This window comes from Patiria miniata, unplaced genomic scaffold (genome assembly GCF_015706575.1).
Source record: "Patiria miniata isolate m_02_andy unplaced genomic scaffold, ASM1570657v1 HiC_scaffold_16, whole genome shotgun sequence".
Classification (NCBI taxonomy): Eukaryota; Metazoa; Echinodermata; class Asteroidea; order Valvatida; family Asterinidae; genus Patiria; species Patiria miniata.
In genome coordinates, this window is record NW_024037054.1 from 16,472,211 (window position 1) to 16,490,073 (window position 17,863).

General features: G+C 39.6%; 1 protein-coding gene and 1 non-coding gene across 2 annotated transcripts in view; one reads left to right on the plus strand and one right to left on the minus strand.

Annotated features, from left to right (window-relative positions):
- Positions 1 to 3,652: 3,652 nt before the first annotated feature.
- Trnar-ccg lies at positions 3,653 to 3,725 on the minus strand. Its single transcript has one exon. It is a non-coding gene; the product is annotated as a tRNA-Arg (tRNA).
- Positions 3,726 to 4,578: 853 nt separating this feature from the next.
- LOC119723127 (GTP-binding protein Di-Ras2-like) overlaps positions 4,579 to 17,863 on the plus strand; it is a 30,897-nt gene continuing 17,612 nt past the window's right edge. The window contains exon 1 of the mRNA XM_038193673.1: positions 4,579 to 4,784. Within this exon, the coding sequence (XP_038049601.1) occupies positions 4,680 to 4,784 (105 nt within the window). The 5' untranslated portion in view covers positions 4,579 to 4,679. The remainder of the gene's footprint in view (positions 4,785 to 17,863) is intronic.

Sequence of the window (17,863 nt, forward strand, 5' to 3'; positions counted from 1 at the left end):
CCAACAGTATAGCAACTACGGAGGTGTTCGTGCGAACATGAGTTCAGGATAACTTTGCTGCAGTGATGAGGCACGACGGCTATTTGATTTTCCAATTTTGTGAATTACATTAATTATTTTTGGAAGCGTCTGAAATGGGTGCCTTTCTCGGTGCTTAACGCACCCCTTTTGCACACTATCTGATCAACAGTAGCAGCTTCGGAGGTGTTTGTGCAAACAAGAATTCGAGAAAGTTTGCAGCTAGCAGTGTGATAAGGTTCGACGGCTATTTCTTGTTCTACCTTTGGTGAATATTGCATGTGCAGTTATTATTAGAAGCCAGAAGAGCGTCACGGTTCTTGATATAAGCGACATTCCTGATGAATGACCATTCTCTTTGCACTTTATCGAGTAGTGAACCAAACTCCGTATCTTTTTGGTCAACAACTGTAGCAGCTATATACGGAGGTGTTTGTGCAAACACAGTTTGAGAAATGGACTGTGAAAGACTGTGAAGCGATATCTAGCATTGAAGTGTCCGATGGTAACTCTAAATGCTAAGACAATAATTCAGTCCATCTCATATAATACGTCCAGCAGGGTGTCATGCATACTTGATTTTGAACACATGATAGTAATGCCGCATGATAGTCAAATTACCTGTCCAGCCTTATTGTTATGTACATGTACTTGTCCCCTTTACAACCATGTAGGTTCTTTTTTTTTTGCAGGCCTATACAGTGTGAGTAAAAAAAAGGAACAGCAAATGGCATAGGGAAGTATTTGAACTGTTTTCGTTTTGCTGAAAGAACACTTACCTTTTTTGTGATCCGTGGACAGAATTTTAAAACGGTGTTTGTGTTTAAAATTCCTTAACTTGAATTGTACATGAGTGATTTGAGTGATTCTTGTACTGAAATAAAGTTTATTAATTGGGCTTTCATATCCTAGATTTTGAAAGTGCTACATGCAGAACTTCATTACAAAATGGTCCCGTCATTTGGGTTTCCTTTTTTGACTCGCCCTGTATTCCCAAGGGAAATGCATGCATGTACACGTAGTAGTTACTCTTTTATTCATCAGTTAAATGAAGGTACATGGAAATATTTGCTCATTGCGCATGTTTTCGTTTCAAGCAAGAATTTTCTCAAAATCTTAAGAACAGTGCATGTACAACCATGGGGTCACGCATGGATTCCGTGGCTAACGCACGTACGAATCTGTGACTGCGAGCAAATTATTCCAAAACGGTGACTGCTATATGTTCCGACACCCCTATGTTCGAACACCCCTATGTGCCGACAACCCGCACATAAGATTGTGTTACTCCCGGTTAGGGTTAGGGTTAGGGTTAGGAATAGGAATATGTGCAGTCGGAACATAGGGTCGTCGGAACATAAATAATGTGTCGGAATGGAATAATTTCCAGTCCTATCGTCACTTCGAGCAAGGATTTTCTCGTTAACGGTGATAATTATACATTTGCAAACATTGAAAAACAAAACTACCAAATTGTTATGAAGTACCTTACTTGACTGTAAATGAGTAATAGTCTCAAGCATCCTGTGAAATCATTGCACCTGTTGTGCTGTCATTTTCACGAAAAATTGATTTTTTTGTATCAATTTCCAACGATGGTCTTTCCAACGATGGTCTACCGACCATCGTTGGAAACAAACCACCTTTTTTTCAAATCCTACCCCCAATTTACCATATTTAGTTACTCCATATTTTGTTTGCAATCGGTTACACATCCGCCGTGAACGGATGCAATCCAGCTAGTGTGGTTCCCTGACCTGACAATTCCCCTACGTCTATAAATTGCTCCGTTTCGTCGGAAGTAGGATCAGGAAACCAGACAACAAATACTGCATTTTTTTCTTGGTTTCAGCTTCCGGCATCTAAGAGCACAAAACTTTAAACAGGTCAGTGTAACAATAAAATACTAACCCCCAAATTCATCCATTTCTGAAAAGTACAGCAAAAGCAAATACTACCTTTAAATCGGTAGGTACATTTCCGGGTCATTCCAAATGTCCCTACGTGCCCCTAAAATATATTCCTGGACCGAATTGTAATGTTGCAGCTCATTTTGTTTTCTCTCTGGATAATGAATCAGTCATGTGATGTGTCTGCTTGTGCTTTGCCGGCCAGTATGCAGTGACGCGCAGACATATATGGTGTTGAAGCATGGTTGGATGTGGCAACAGTGCACGCGAACTTCTGTTACATTTAGCGCCAGCGAGTTATTGCAAAACCGCCTCCGAAAGTGTTTAATAAGGTTCCGTCCGGAAATAATAAAGGTAGCGTTTTAGTGTATTCGCACGAATAGACTAACAAGTTAGGTGTTGGGGGTTTGCATCCATGTGACATCATCACGTGAACGGTGCAAGATCCGCCATTTTGGACGTCTAGCGTGCTCGCTCATTTGTACAGTACATGTACATTGCTTTATGCGTAACGTGCATGTTCTGCGGTCGTCAATATCAGATTTTTCTCCCAAAAGTCATTGTTAATCCCTAAACATTGAGCAGAAAATGAAAGATAATGAAATAAGCCTTAAATTGACATGTGTCTCAAACACCTTGGAGAATTGTGAGTATTTCCCCAGAATTTCGGAAGTGGGCGTATGCATCACTAGGGTCCGTATGGCAGTCTATTACTAGTGTGCAACCGTAGTAGTCCAATATGGTGGGCATGTGGGTAATCACTGACCTATGACGTCACGTGAAATTCCTCAATTCCAACTGCGCTTGTGCATACATATTTTGACGGTTCCCGGACTTCGGGGTGATGACGCCCCACCCTGCCCTATGCGTGTAAAACCATCGACGGTATCCCAGCAGAATTTATTTTCTTGAAGTAAGTCCAGGAAGTTATATGTTTTTTATCGGATTTGGTTAGTTTGTTCGTTGGTTTGTCTGTTAACAAGATAACTCAACAAGTTATGGACGGATTTGCATGAACAATTTTGCAGGGGTGGTCCTTGGTACAAGTACAAATCGATTAGATTTTGGAAGTGATCCGGATCTGGGTCTGGATCCAAGATTTTTTGAAGGATTCTTCACTATTATTAAGCGATTATTTCTTTTGGGTGTACTGTCAATATGACGGGGAATCGTGTAGCCTTAGCGAAGCTTTGCGCTCTCTGAGTGCTTCCTAGTTTATGCTGTAACTTCGAGGAATTACTATGACCCATACACTATCTTCTTGATTGCAGTGTCATTTTCAAAAGACTTTATGCCACCTGTGACGTCTGCCCGTTGGCTGCCGGTGTCATATAGAATTTGGACTCCTATGAAATCTGGTCTCTTTTACCTTATATGGACTCCAACCCACTCACGTGACCTGTAATTATGTTCGCTTACGTCATACGCAATACAACCAATGAGTTTGTATGTTTCGTAAAAATCCAAATTTCACACTATTACACCGGCACGCAACAAGCCAACCACCTATCTTTCTCATGCTATTTCCCCATAATGTAAAGTTAACGACAATACTTCTTCACACGTTTGCAAATGTGCATACAGTGAAAAATAGATCAGTTCGCTGTTAGTCTGCATAATGTGACCAATTTGTCCAATTTCGTTAACAAATGTGTCATGAGCTATATTAAATGGTGTAAAACCAATTAAGAATGTGTTATGTAAGAAACAAAAACAAAAAAATCCGACCCCGGTGGGACTCGAACCCACAGTCTTCAGCTCCGGAGGCTGACGCCTTATCCATTAGGCCACGGGGCCGCTTCTTGGCTGTAACTCTTCTCTAATTCACTCCTGTTTTGTGGAGGTACGAAGTAAATAAATCTCGTAATCCCAAAAAGTCCTTTTAAAACTAACTAATAGACGTTATGTTTTGTTTAGTTCAAATTTCAATGATATATTTAAAGCCCGAGCAACAGTACAGTATTGTTGATGTACCCTGACGTGGCGCGGCCCCCCAACGTGGCGCACTTTGATTTTTCGCCTGTAGCGCCTAGCTAGAGCAAAAGTTTTAACTGAAATTTCACAGAAAGGGAAATTTGATCAAGTTCTTAACACTCTGTTACACTCTGTTACACTCTTATCTACCTGTTACAAAGTTAGAGGAAAAATTCATTTTGGCCTGATTTTCCTATTTTATTTTGAAGTGCAAAGTGAACCCTTTGAAAATGCCCCAAAAAATAAGAAAAAAAAATTCTGACAAACTTCTGGTTGGGTATGTAAGTAGATATAATAATGGTTTATCAGAATCTATCAACTTTACAGGAATTCTTAAATGTCAATTTGGAATTTTCCGAGATTTATTCAAGTGCGCCACGTTAGGGAACACTCCGCCAATTTGTGCCCAATTTTCGGACGCCACCGTTTTTGAATTTCGGATTAAATTTCATGAAACCGAAATTGTTCACAGAGGTTAAATAACGAGCAACAATAAGGTCAAAGTACCAGTATTTCACTGCATGAATTTGAGGTTTGCCACCAAAGAGGTTTGGCAACACTACACGAGGAAAGTCGAGTAAATGTCGAAGTGCGCCACGTTAGGGAACACCACCATACCACTTTCTCGGTATTGTTCGTTCCCGTATCAAATTGCACCCTGCGGGATGAGAACAGCAGACACAACCACTGTGGCGCCATTTTGAAAGCAGATTGTGCTGCACGCGCGTGCTGTGTGGAGATTAGGACCGATAGAAAGACACTGTGGCCGGAAGCACCATGTCATCCGAAGATATCATTGAAAGATTTATGCGTCTACGCTTCGCTTGGAGCAAACTGTTTGCAGTCAGGGCTTTCATTTCGCTGGCGAACGCCTGTAATCAGGTAAGATTAAGGCTCAAAAAGATGGTCCACATTTCGTGGGAAGGCATGGACGGGCTATATTTGGTCGCGTACCTGTAGGCCTTCACAGGTGCATTGAATGTGATATGCATCGCGGCGAGAACGTGGCGCCTGTCTGTCTGGGTCTTTTATTGTTGGCGATTTGCGATACGAAGATTCAAATGTCGGTGGCCTCATTCTGCCTTAAAACGTTGAGAATTTGTGAACGCACACCGATCATGAATATAGGAGAATGTAGGCCAAGAATTCATTCGCCATGGCATCTTTCGTGTAGTGTACACATTAGTGTGGTTGGAAAGTCTGGTCAGGATTTGTGATGTTTCTGTGTCCGGACTTTGTGTTATTTGAAACTTGTGCAATGTACTAGTCATCAATGTGGTTACGGTGAAACCGTCAAGTATCGTGTCGGATATTGCATTCTTTCCGAATGAAAGAATACTGTACTACTACATTCATTCAAATTTTGTGACATTGGGAAAGAATGTTGCAACCTGACACTAATTCAGCGGTCGTGTACAAAGTCTATGGAGAGTCAAGAACAAGTATTTCCTACCAAAATTGGAAATGTTTCTCTGTCCCAGATTCATGTCTTATCATCATTTTTGCAATGACTGACCTTCATTGAGATGATATATGAAGAAAAAAATCAGCGTCAGGTTGTAACATTCTTTCCTGAAATTGGAGTATTAATTATTATAAATAATGTCTTCATTTGGTTCATTTGATGATGTCTGAAATGAATAATGGTTGTAGATTAAGTTAAAAGGTTTTCACATCTTATTTGTTTTTTTTTAATTTCCATTTCTTCAAGGCTTCTTTTGTGTATAGTTAATGTAGGTAATACATTAGTCCGAAAATGTGGGACTCTCAATACTGTATGAGAGTCCCAAATCCTAAGATATTGAAAACATACAATACAAGAAAATAGACTGGCACATGAAACAACCAGTCCAACACCCTTTAGTACTGCATCAGTCAACCGTGTCAAAAGAAACATCTGGCATGGGTCTATTTCTACATATCTCTCCATAGTCCGCCACCAGACCACTGAAATGTCATTTTTTTCCAACAGCTAGACATGTACCAGTCTAGCTTTAGGCTTAGAATTTAAATCACTTGGCTTCACTCTCAGGTGCAAAATATTAAAGAAAAGTCTCTTTTAAAAATTGAATTGAGACTTCAAACTTGGCTGTTGAAAAACTGAGGACCTTGTCTTTGCCTCATGAGAGTTTTGGAGTTTTTTTGTCGGGTAAAGAGGGAGTAAAGTTGGCCTGAATTAGTTTTGCATGTTTTTCTGCACTCAAGGTCTCAGTCTGGTAATGCATCTAAGATTAGCCAGTCTTAGTAATGGTCCCGCGCATGCATTTGCTGCTGAGTTTTTATAACGTGGAGGTACACGGAACCAGACTATTTTGTCATCAACATGCAAAATAACCAATAGTTTTTCGTGATATCTGTGTTTGCTGCACTTTATTATTATTATTTTGTTTTAAAGTTAACTTGGATTCCACGTTAAATTTGGGAAATGTTATCTTCGTTTGAGAGCTCTTAGGGGTATGGTTACTTTTCATAGTATTGAAACTTTGGTTTAAAAGTTACAACTGTACCAATTTTTGATGCCTAATTGTCTATACCTTTGTTCGTAGTTTTCGTGCACGGCAGGTTATGTAAGTCTCTGTTCGTATCGCTGTATTGCACAGTGTTCAGCTTGCAAGACATAAGACAATACTCAATTGGTTCTGTTTGAAACTAGACCGGTTTAGATAATGTATGCCACACATTATTGTTTAGCCTCTGCAGATGAATAGCCGAATTTTCGATTCAGCCAATTCTTAACGGAGAAAATGTCATTTAGGCCTACTGTCTCTAAAATAGTAGTATTTATATATATTGTTTATGTATACCTAGTCGGGCTGGTCTGAGGATCAGACATTGACGAGTGCAGAGCCACGGTTGAACGTCTGATATATTTCAACATGCTAATTTTATGTGATCCCGCGCGCCAGCCAATCGGAGTCGACTTTAGAAACCGTGACGTCGTTTCGATCAGAAATGTGGACTAAGCTGTTGATTGGTCGATTTGGATGTCGTGTTTTTGTAATTCAAGAACGGGTTATATACCGAAGACCCAAAAAAGAAAGGCGCCCGCTAAAATATCAGAATCTCGAGGACAAGACGCAGTCTTGTTACATAATTAATCACCGCCTGCTTGCATATCATAGACCCTGCTATATACAAGGGGATATTCCATAGATTATACAGGGTGGTTCAAAATAAAGGAAATCCACTTTTGACAGCAATTTTAACTTAGTTTAACAATTATTTTAAACTTTGATTATTAGTACTGGACTTTAAGCATAAGTGACGGACAAAAATTCGCTTATTTTGTCTCGTAGTTTGAACATTTCATGTGCGAAACCTATTTGTATACTCAACACAAAATGCACCATGATGCGTGCTTCAACATTACCATTTGAAAAGACCGCGCTATCAATGAAGCCCATGTTAACATTTGAAAGGGTAACAACCGTGACATTTGATTGTTATGTGATGTTATGCAACAATGAACTTAAGCCTACAGCTAGCTCCTTGGGTAGATCATCTTAACGCACACATGAATAATCGGACAGCCTCAATACAAGTTACCAGGTCCAAACATTTTTTTGGCAAGGTTTCTATTTTTTTTGTAAACTACAAAAACGTCCAGTTCACATAGAATAACTCGTGGACAAGACTGATTTTGGTGACGTGTATTCAAATTAGCATAATATCACTATACTTGCGACTTTTACTAAGCTTTTTTTCACCATGCATGATTAAAGGGCTATACTTCACTACTAAGTAAAGAAACAATTGAAATAAGTTAACAAAGATGGTGAAAATTGCGGTTAAAAAGTAGATTTCCTTATTTTTGTACCACCCTGTATAGTCTTGCATGCTATTACTGCATATTAAACTGTACCCACCGCCTTTACTGAGTAATGTTTTTCCACTCCCATACACATGCGTCGTGGTGCACACCTTATCAAACATAAATCGTTTGTCGGTGTTTGATTCATGGACGCAATTTAGACTTTCATGGGCGGCAATCCTGCAGGTTACCGAGAATGTGCCGCCATATATCCTCATCAGTGTCATAATTCCTCGCCGATTCATTAATATATTGCCATCATTTGATCGAGAAGTGGCACGGTGTTTAGAGAGGTCAGGCACTGCATGGCGGTATGATCGGAATGATTTGCGCCATCTTTAGTTCGAATTCGGTCAGTCGGCCTTCCAAAAATTCGCTGCTCCGAACAGATTTCGATTTACATCGGTTATCGGTTAAAAAGAACAGCGCCCTCATTCGCTTTGTAACAGCGTCTCCTGATGAGATGATTACAGTACTATTTCTCACCAATGTGAATGTTAAACTTGGCAAGTTGCGAAATGATAGTGCGGAAGGCACAAAGAAAAACGGAAATAAATTTCCTAGGTCCCGTTTGTTTTGTAACGTCATTCAAACTATTCAAAAGCGTCGTTCATCGGCTACCGTTGACTGTCGAATGTAAAACGATATAAAGTGATTTGGGATTTTGTTTTTGCGCCCTCTGTCGTCGACTTAACTGGCCGCGAGGCTGTATGAGCAGGTGAGTAATGGCGAAATTGATTGGTATTTCGGTATGAACATTATGTTGTTTTGGTCTATAATTGTGCCTCTATGGTTGTAAACAAATATTTTTGTTGAACGTTTTGTAGTACAAATTAAAAACAAAACAATCTGTTCTGGTTTCTGGCAGCTATTTCTCGAACCTTGAGGGAAAAACTAACTTAGCTGAAGACTATATCTTGAGGGATAATGTAGGCCTAACTAAGTATTTAAACAAGTTTTTAAAAATGGTAAGTTGCCCGGCTGGTGTTTTTGTTGCCGATTCACAAAACCTTACTGTTCATGAGTTTAACCCTGCGTATAAAGATAGACTACATGTTTCCGCAGTCACACACTAGCAACCAGTTGTGTAAAAAAATAGAACAAGTTGTATAATATTTTACACAAGTTGTGTAAAAAACAGTTTACACAACGGGTTGCTAGGTTCATATAGTACACAACCGTTGTGTACTATATGAACCTAGCAACCAGTTGTGTAAAAAAATTGAACAAGTTGTATAATATTTTACACAAGTTGTGTAAACAACAGTTTACACAACGGGTTGTTAGGTTCATATAGTACACAACCGTTGTGTACTATATGAACCTAGCAACCAGTTGTGTAAAAAAATTGAACAAGTTGTATAATATTTTACACAAGTTGTGTAAACAACAGTTTACACAACGGGTTGCTAGGTTCATATAGTACACAACCGTCTGATTTTTACACAAACGACATAACAGTGCAGCAGGACGGTTACATGTATAGGTTCACTAGACATTATATGACCCGTCCCCTAGGGATGTAGTCAAGTATTATCACAAGTCCATCACAAGTCCAGTCACAAGAAAATCCCAAGTCCAGACACTAGTAACTGTATGAACAAACACAAAGAAATGCCTTTTTCAAAGCTCATTTGAACAGCTTGTGCGTTGAATTATGACGGGGTGACGTATACTGACTTGTAATGGGCTTTATGCACGAGTCGGCCATATTAAATTGAAAGCGATGTAAAATCTTCAGTTTTGGAGCTTGCGAAGAGATATGAAAGCAGTGACAAATTAATTGCAAATGAATACCAGTCTGCTCTGATGAATAATTTAAAGTTTGTAATTAAACATACACTAATGTTTTAAGCCACATATAAAAAAGAAAGAAAGTGATGCTAGAATTCATAATATTAGTCTGGCACCATCCCATTGAACGGTTCACAATTTATATAATACATTCAGGGAGCACGACAAAATGGCTTCCTCGTGAAAAAGGTCCATGGACTTGTGATGGATTTGTGAGGACTTGCAGAGACATGTAATAGACACGACAACATCCCTGCCGTCCCCAAAGGATCTTTCTATTCTCAGCTGTATTTTAATTGGAACAAAAACCACAAGTAGAGTTCCTTTCTCTGAATGATTTGATCCAACTGACTTGTCCAATGTAACAACATCCCTCCTATATATCCCTTTCTGGGACAAACCTAATTTAAAGTAAAGAACAAATATACAAGTACGGGCCCAACACAAACTGTAGTTTTCTAAAGGGCTTTGCCCCCGGTCGTAGAATTTGGGTCTTATTTCAAGAATGCTCAGTCCTCACGTTGCAGTCGGTGAAAAAGGAGAGGTCCAGTTACATTGTGAGGGGTACTATAAATCTGGGTAACAATTCATTCTAGAAGACTTTTGAACTGCACAAACATCGAGCTGAGCAGCGCAGACTTGTCCGTAAATTGTAACCCGCCTCGCAGATGTTTGGTTTAAGTTTCGATGTAGGAAGCCTGTACCAACATCCTGTTGTGTTTTTATTGAATAGGCGGGTGTGCGTTTGCAAGGTGTACGGTTTATTTTGAGACCTTTTAAGACAAAAAGAGACACTATATTTAGCGTAAGTCTCTATTAATAACTCATTGCAAGAATACTCAACTGTGCAGGCAGTGGCGTAGCCACGGGGGGGGGGGGGGGGCGTGGGGGGAGACAGCCCCCCATGAAACCTTGTCGCCCCCCAGTCGCCCCCCCCCCCCCACTGAGATTTTGAGTTTCTAAAAAAAGTATCATTGATCTACATGACGCCCCCCCCCCGTGAAATGTTCCAGCCCCCCCCCCCCCTCCCACTGAAAAATTCCTGGCTACGCCACTGTGTGCAGGTCGTGCTCTCGAATCCGTTTCATTAGTGAATGTGATTGCCACGTCAAGACTTGTGATTGGCTTGCGATTTCGTTACAACTCGGTAAACAGATTGTAATTTGTGAATGTGAATGCCATGTGATGACTTGCGATTTGCTTGCGATTTTTGTTACGACTCTGTACAGAGTGCAACTTGAAACTGGAGGACTTAATGCGATTACTATATATTATTACGGTCTTGTGATGACTTGTGACTGTCTTATGATTGCTTGCAATCGCCTTGTGATTATTTATGATTGCTTGTGATTACCTTGTGATAGACGTGTTATGACTCGAGAAGTCTTAATTAAAGGTTGTAATTGCAGCTACACTTATCTACGTAGCCGGTTGTGGTGCAGCCGATTTTGATTACGAGCAGGGACGGATCCATTTTGGCTCAAGGGGTGTAACTGTCGAGGGGAGGTGTCAGCAGGGATGCGCTACTTTTTCTGCACGATTTTGCAGCCAAAGGTTTTTTTGACCACCTATCCCCCCCAAAAAATCCATCACCCACGAGTTTTGTTTTCAATACATGTATAACTTTTAACTTTGACCTGTTAACATTTATACCCTGAAACAAATTGGAACTTCTTTTATGCCAATAGGTATCATTCGATACAGTGTAATACAACCTTTTACAATAATACTTGTAATCATAAACCCTCCTTTTGTAAATTTTGAGCACCGTTTTGTATGGGTGCCACAATGCCGTAAATAAGCCGTGGTTGGCAGCAGATTTTGACCAGAAAAATGCAGATTAACACCCTCATTATGTAAGAAAGAGATATTATCAAGTCTTTGATAGATTTTGATGGTTATTTGTGTACTTTTAACAGTCCAGCTATATTGTTGGGATGGATTTCGATGGAGTTCGGGAGGTTAGGGTTAATAACTATTCTTATTTTTGTGTGTGATGAACTTTGACCTCCCATACTTTGCCAACCCGTGGCTGGCCAAATGTGCCAACCATGGGTTGGGCAAAGAAAGGTTTATATATTATACAGGGTGTCCCCCAAAATGCTACACTCTCCTTTTTTTTTTTTTTACAAATTGAAGCAAACCTGAATGCATAAATTTTCTTATTATGCATGGTAAGAATGCCATGTGTCTTGGTTGTTATCTACCAAAAAAATTGGATCATACTATCAATCCACTAGGGACAGAAATGCGTAAATATGAACTCGCCTCCATTTGCCAACTGCGTTGGGGACTCAAATCACCAATTTTAAAATGTCGATTTTTGTCAAGTGTGCTTTTCAAAAATTCTACTTGGTGTCTATTATGAAAGACCAGTCATCAGTCGTTATCAAGCATACCAACCAACCATGGCATTGTCCATTTGTTGGACTTTGACTGAAAAAACCCATTTGTAAATCAACCACAAGTAACAATTGTTCACCTATGGCTGATTGTTCACAATTTTTGGTAGATAACAACCAAGACACATAGCATTCTTGCCATGCATAATAAGAAAATTTTTGCATTCAGGTTTGCTTGAATTTGTAAAAAAAAAGAGAGTGGAGCATTTTTTTGGGACACCCTGTACATTAGTGTACTTTCCTGGATCGCTCGGCCAATCAAAGTTCTCCGCCGGAAGCTCATCGTGATAAACCCTCCTTTACTCGATAATCTCACAATGTTTTGATGGATGGTAATCTACAAAAGAGCCCGTCGACTCTTCCTTCTCTAATGGACTCATCTTCCTTCCCCTGCAAGAGGATTGATTATTTCAATTCCTCAGTTCAGATCGGATCGGCTTCGTATGATTTTGCTTTTCAGAAAATCAAATACACCTGCTCCCTTAAAACAAATCCTACAAATTAGTCGGAACCAGAAACGCGCCTACTCCTGGAAACGATTCGAGACAAAAGTACATTTCGTCATGCAGGTCTGAATTAATACGCAAATGGGATTTTTTCGTCAGATCCAAATACAAACATCGAATCACCTACACTTCGCAGGAAATTCCCCCGTTTTGTATAAAAAAAACTCGGATATTCCAAAATAACCAATTGATTACGTTTCACCGCCTATTTTTATCCCCTATATTGTTTAAAAGTAAACTGCCTTGAGCGAGACTGAACGTAGACGTTATTTTCTGAACTACGCCCCAGCTACATGTTCAGTGGGTGCACAGCTTAGCGCTGTGGACTACACCGTGTATATTTACGGCTGTACGGCATACGTACGTCAGTCCATTCTGTACCGTATCCATTCACCTATTGTTTGGCATGTAAAAGGAAACTCCCTACGCGTACGCGTAAGTCGGGAGGCTATACGTCACCATGCACATTACACCCAGACGCCCAAGCCTTTAGCCTACAATTTGAAGAAATTATTTTTGGTCGATGATTCCTTGTATGGGCACGAAGGGAATTAACACTATTTTCTTTCGGTGGTATCGTTATTTCCAAGTAAAAATGATAAATGTCTTAAGAGTAATGTTATGCACCGGGTCGGGTTGACCAGGTCAAACCGACCAGAAAGAGTGTAGATATAAACCGAATCCGAAGCGAAACCGATCTGAACTCCCAAAATCCGACCCGACCCGGCAAAAATCAAGCAAAAACCGACCCGAAATCGAATCGACCCGAAACCGAACCGACCCGAAAAAACTGAGTATCTTGCGGTATCTGGAAGTCAGAGTTTCGGGTCGGGTCGGGTCGGTTCAAGGTTATGGGGTCCGGTTTGCACAACATTACTCAAGATTGATTCCACGGGAAGTTTTGCTGATATTGTTTTTCTCGGTTTCTGGTAACATTACCTGTTTTCTGTTATATGCCTTTATATTTGCCCATGCACACCTACAGGGTGAGTCGACTTTGAAAGGGCGAAACCCAAATGTCGGGACTATTGTTTTAGTGAAGTGCTGCATTCAGCACTTTCAAAATCAAGGATATGAAAGCCCAATTCATAACTCATAAGCTTTTTTTTTTTAGAACAAAACTCATTCAAATCACTAATTTACTTTTCAAGTTGCGGAATTTTAAACACAACCACCGTTTAAAGTTCTGTCCACGGACCACAAAAAGGTGTGCGTTCTTTCAGCAAAACGAAAACATTTCACACACATCCCTATGTGATTTGTTTTCGTTTTGCTGAAAGAACACTTACCTTCTTGTGATCCGTGGACAGAACTTTAAAACGCCGGTGGTTGTGTTTAACATTCCGTGACTTGAAAAGTACATGAGTGATTTGAATGATTCTTGTACTTAAAGAAAGCTTATGAATTGGTCTTTTGTATTCTATATTTTGAAAGTGCTACATGTAGTGCTTCCCTCAAACAATAGTCGCAACATTTGGGTTCCTTTTCTTTTTTAATCACCCTGTATACGAGTGGATAGACAGTACAGGATTGTTTGGAAAAACATGTATGTATTAACTGAACTTGGCTTGCGTTAGAAAAAAATCATTTGTTTTTAACTTTGGAATATATTGGCGTCGAGTTACTCCCATGACATTTCAAAAGCTAGCAGCTCAAAACTACTCGGCCACCCTTACAAAGTGGTCACAGTATGCGGCCGAGCCTGGCCTTCTTGTTATAATCAGGACAACGTGTAAAAATGTTTACACGATCAGTCGCACGCGCGCCTCAATTAAAAGCAAATGCGTGTGGCCTGTTCAATACAGTCATCGAGGGGGTGTACCTGATCAGTTCAAGGCTTAAAATAACAGTCTAGGCAACACGTCAAAACAACCAGATGAACACTCAAATCAAAACAACAAGAAACCCCTCGGAACCCCTCCCCCTAAAACACTAATTCGGAAGATATGTCACTTATTAAGGTGCACATTTCCATTCCTGGTATGAATTCGGAAGGCGCACAATAGTGAAATATAAACGGGAACATCTATAGATCTGAACCATAAATAACGAGACCCGTTGTTTATTTGCGCTTTGTGGGGGGGGGGGGGGAGATCTCGCACCCAACTAGCTTCTGCAGGAAAGCACACGTGAACAAAGTGTGACATCGTTGTGATCGTCGTCCAAAACATTTGTGTAATGTGTAAGCCTATAAACAAATTGTGTACAAAAAAAGAGAAAACTCTTTAACGAGACGTCTAAAAATTGTATATGGAACAGAAGTAACACGATGAAATCGGCTGGCAATTAACAATTGTTGACTGCTGTGACGTTTTGAACAATCGAGGGGCGCATATCACCCGAGGCGGAGCCAAGGTGTCTTTGCGCCCCGAATGTGTTCAAAACGTCATATCCCGAGTCACAGCAATCAACAATTGTTTTGTTATACATGTACCTCTGTTTTTGATTCTTTGGATTGTGATGTAAAAATCACGTAAACAAACGGCAGTAAACACAACAATCATGACAATAGAACTCACATGCATGTCGCGTGTTCAAAACAGCTGATCGTCTGCTAATTCGCTGCTCTCATTGTGTGGAAACATGGTGAAAATAGCGTGGGTACCAACGATCAAGCGTTTCACACTGCAACGTACGTCGTACATGTACAAAGTCATAGCACACTCCCTATCACGTACGTGATATCCCACAGGGAGTGTGTCATGACTTTTTATAACATTAACACGTGATCGTTGTAAGCCAATGAAAATACAGTATTCAAGACAGAGGCATAACAATACATAATATGCATAATCTTGGTCAGAAGACAGACTCACGATGGCGGGCCGCGGCGTTTTTATTTGCAGCACACCGTCATCGCCAATTATTCAGCTTGTTCGATGTTTATTCATAAGAAAATAACAATTAGGCCTACGTCACAACATCGGTCAGTCATTCATGAAGTCAGTCAGCCATTCATGAAGGGCTTTCGTCGAGCAGCCAGAGTGGCCTAGTTGATAGTGGAATGAACTACATGTAGGCCTACATGTATGTATCGCAAGATCTAGGTTCGAACCCGTGTCCGTTTTCATCAAATCTTTTTGTTGGTTGGGATAAGTGAAATGGAAGGGAAAACACTACGAGAACCTAAGTGTCTTTGATCCTCACAGCCTGATAGATATTCATGATAGGGTGCGTGATGTGATTGGTTAAAAGACGATGTATACTGCAGAAAAAAAATACGTTGGCGGGCCATTTTATGTTCGATACCGGCCAGCTCGTAGATTGTCAGATTGAACTATGACGTAGGGGTCAACCCGATTTAAATATCTACGCGCTAGGTCTCCCCAGTAAAACAAAAATATCTCCTATTTTAAATATGGATTTTTCTCATCCAATTTTGGAACGGCCTTCTGCTTTGAAGTTGTTTCTATTTTCGTCGATTTTGATAGATAATTGGACATGTGGAAGGTTTCTGTCTGAGGTATGTTCGTACCTTGAAAGCTTAATTTGCAGGAAATTAAACAATTCCATGTAATTATAGCAAAACAAGTCTTTTGGGGAACTAAAACTTTTGACCTACATTGTGCGTTTTCGACATTCTTTTTAGGCATGCATATGCTATTTTTATTTTTAAAAAGATATTTTTGGTAAGCAAAATTTGAAGTAAAAAAAAGCCTTTTGTTTTTTGGGAGCTACATATTGACAAAGCATGTACTTTTTTTCGAAAAGACATTATGAAAGTTACATTGAGATTTTATTTTTTGTGGGAGCCAAGATATTGACGTATTTTCGGTTTTTTTTTGTCTCGCCAGAATTAAGTTCAGGAAAGACAATGCAATCACTATGTCTGTCATGTGTGGGTCCGGACATACATTCCAGCGGATGGAAGTTCCGGGTAGGAGGAGCATTGTTGTCCTTTTATCCCTATTTCGAAATATTTCGTTGTGGGTTAACCTTTTTTTCTTAAGATTTATTTGTGGGGGCACCGTTCCCTTTGTTGGAGTACCCCACAAGTTGTCCATGGTAAGTGCGTACGTCCGTATGTATGTACGTGGTATTTTGGTTAAAGTTTCAAAATAAATGTCTCATTTAAAAAAAAGTTGAGCTCCAACTGGAACCAAACTTGGGTCATAGATTCAACATGGCAACCTTCGTATGATCATGTCAAAGGTCACATACCGAGTTCAATGGTCATCTGAGGTCAAGTTGTAAAATGGGCTGAAAATGAAAAATTGGTCTCATTTGAAAAGTTGAAGCCCAAATTGAACCAAACATGATTCATAGATGCAACATTCGCACGCACTTAATTTTGAAAAGACATTTTGAAAGCTAAATTTGGAGTAATAAATTTGTTTTTTTCTTGCGTTCGAATTTTTTTCGGCATGTACTTGTTTTGACAAGACATTATACAAGCTAAATTTAAAGTAAACAACTGTTTGCTTTTTTGGGAGAGCGAAAATTAATAACACAAAGTGTCGTGTTTTCTTGTTTTTTTTTTTAAAGGCATGTACGTATTTTCTAACCCTATCAGAACCGGGCTTTTTTTGGACCTACGGGGACCAGTGGTGGGGGGGGGGGGGGGGGGGGCGCAGTGCCCCCCTTCTATATTTTCAAAAGTAAATGACCGATTTTTTTAAAACTTGGTAGAAATTAACCTTTGACCAAATTCTACAGGTTGCCTTTTTTTTCAAAAAATCGTCCACAGAGGGCGTTTTTTGGGAACATTTTAGCCCATTTTTGGTCAAAAATAGTTTTTCCCCGTATGTTCCGTTTTCTTTGGCCAAATGTCATAAAATTTGGGAAACAGGTTTGTCACGTGACAATTCTCAATCACCTTTCTGATAAATAAATTAATAACAATATGACAATTAGTTTTACAGTGTAGAAACTAATATTTAAACATTTAGTTTATTAAAATTACGTGAAAAACTGGGAACTAATGTAAAACAAACGGTTGCTATGGCAACAACGAACCACCCCTTGATTTTTTTTTAATTTTTATTATGACCCTAGATAATATTTAGGAAAAGTCACCAAATTTGGTGGCGATCGGCTGCATCGTTAAAAAGTTAAAATTAAAATATGGAAGGGGGGGGCACATTGTGCCCCCCCGGTCCTGATAGGGTTAAAATACATTTGAAAGTTTAATTTGAAGCATAAAACAATTTCTTAGTTGGGGGATTACAAATATTGACAAAACGTCGCCTGTTTTTGATTTTTTTTTGTAAGGCTAGTCCTGCAGTGCAGGCTGGTAATTTAGGAAACTTTGGGTGGTCGGTTAAAAAAAGGAATCACAAAAATAGTTTGAAGTTCACATAGAAAACCACCTTAAATGTGTTCTCTTTACATCATTAAAATGAGACGCAAGCAAATATCGTGTGGTAACTCTACGAAAATAGTTTTTCCCTGAAGGTCGAAAGGATGCCATTTTTTTTGTAATTACAGTTTATGTAAGCTACATTGTGT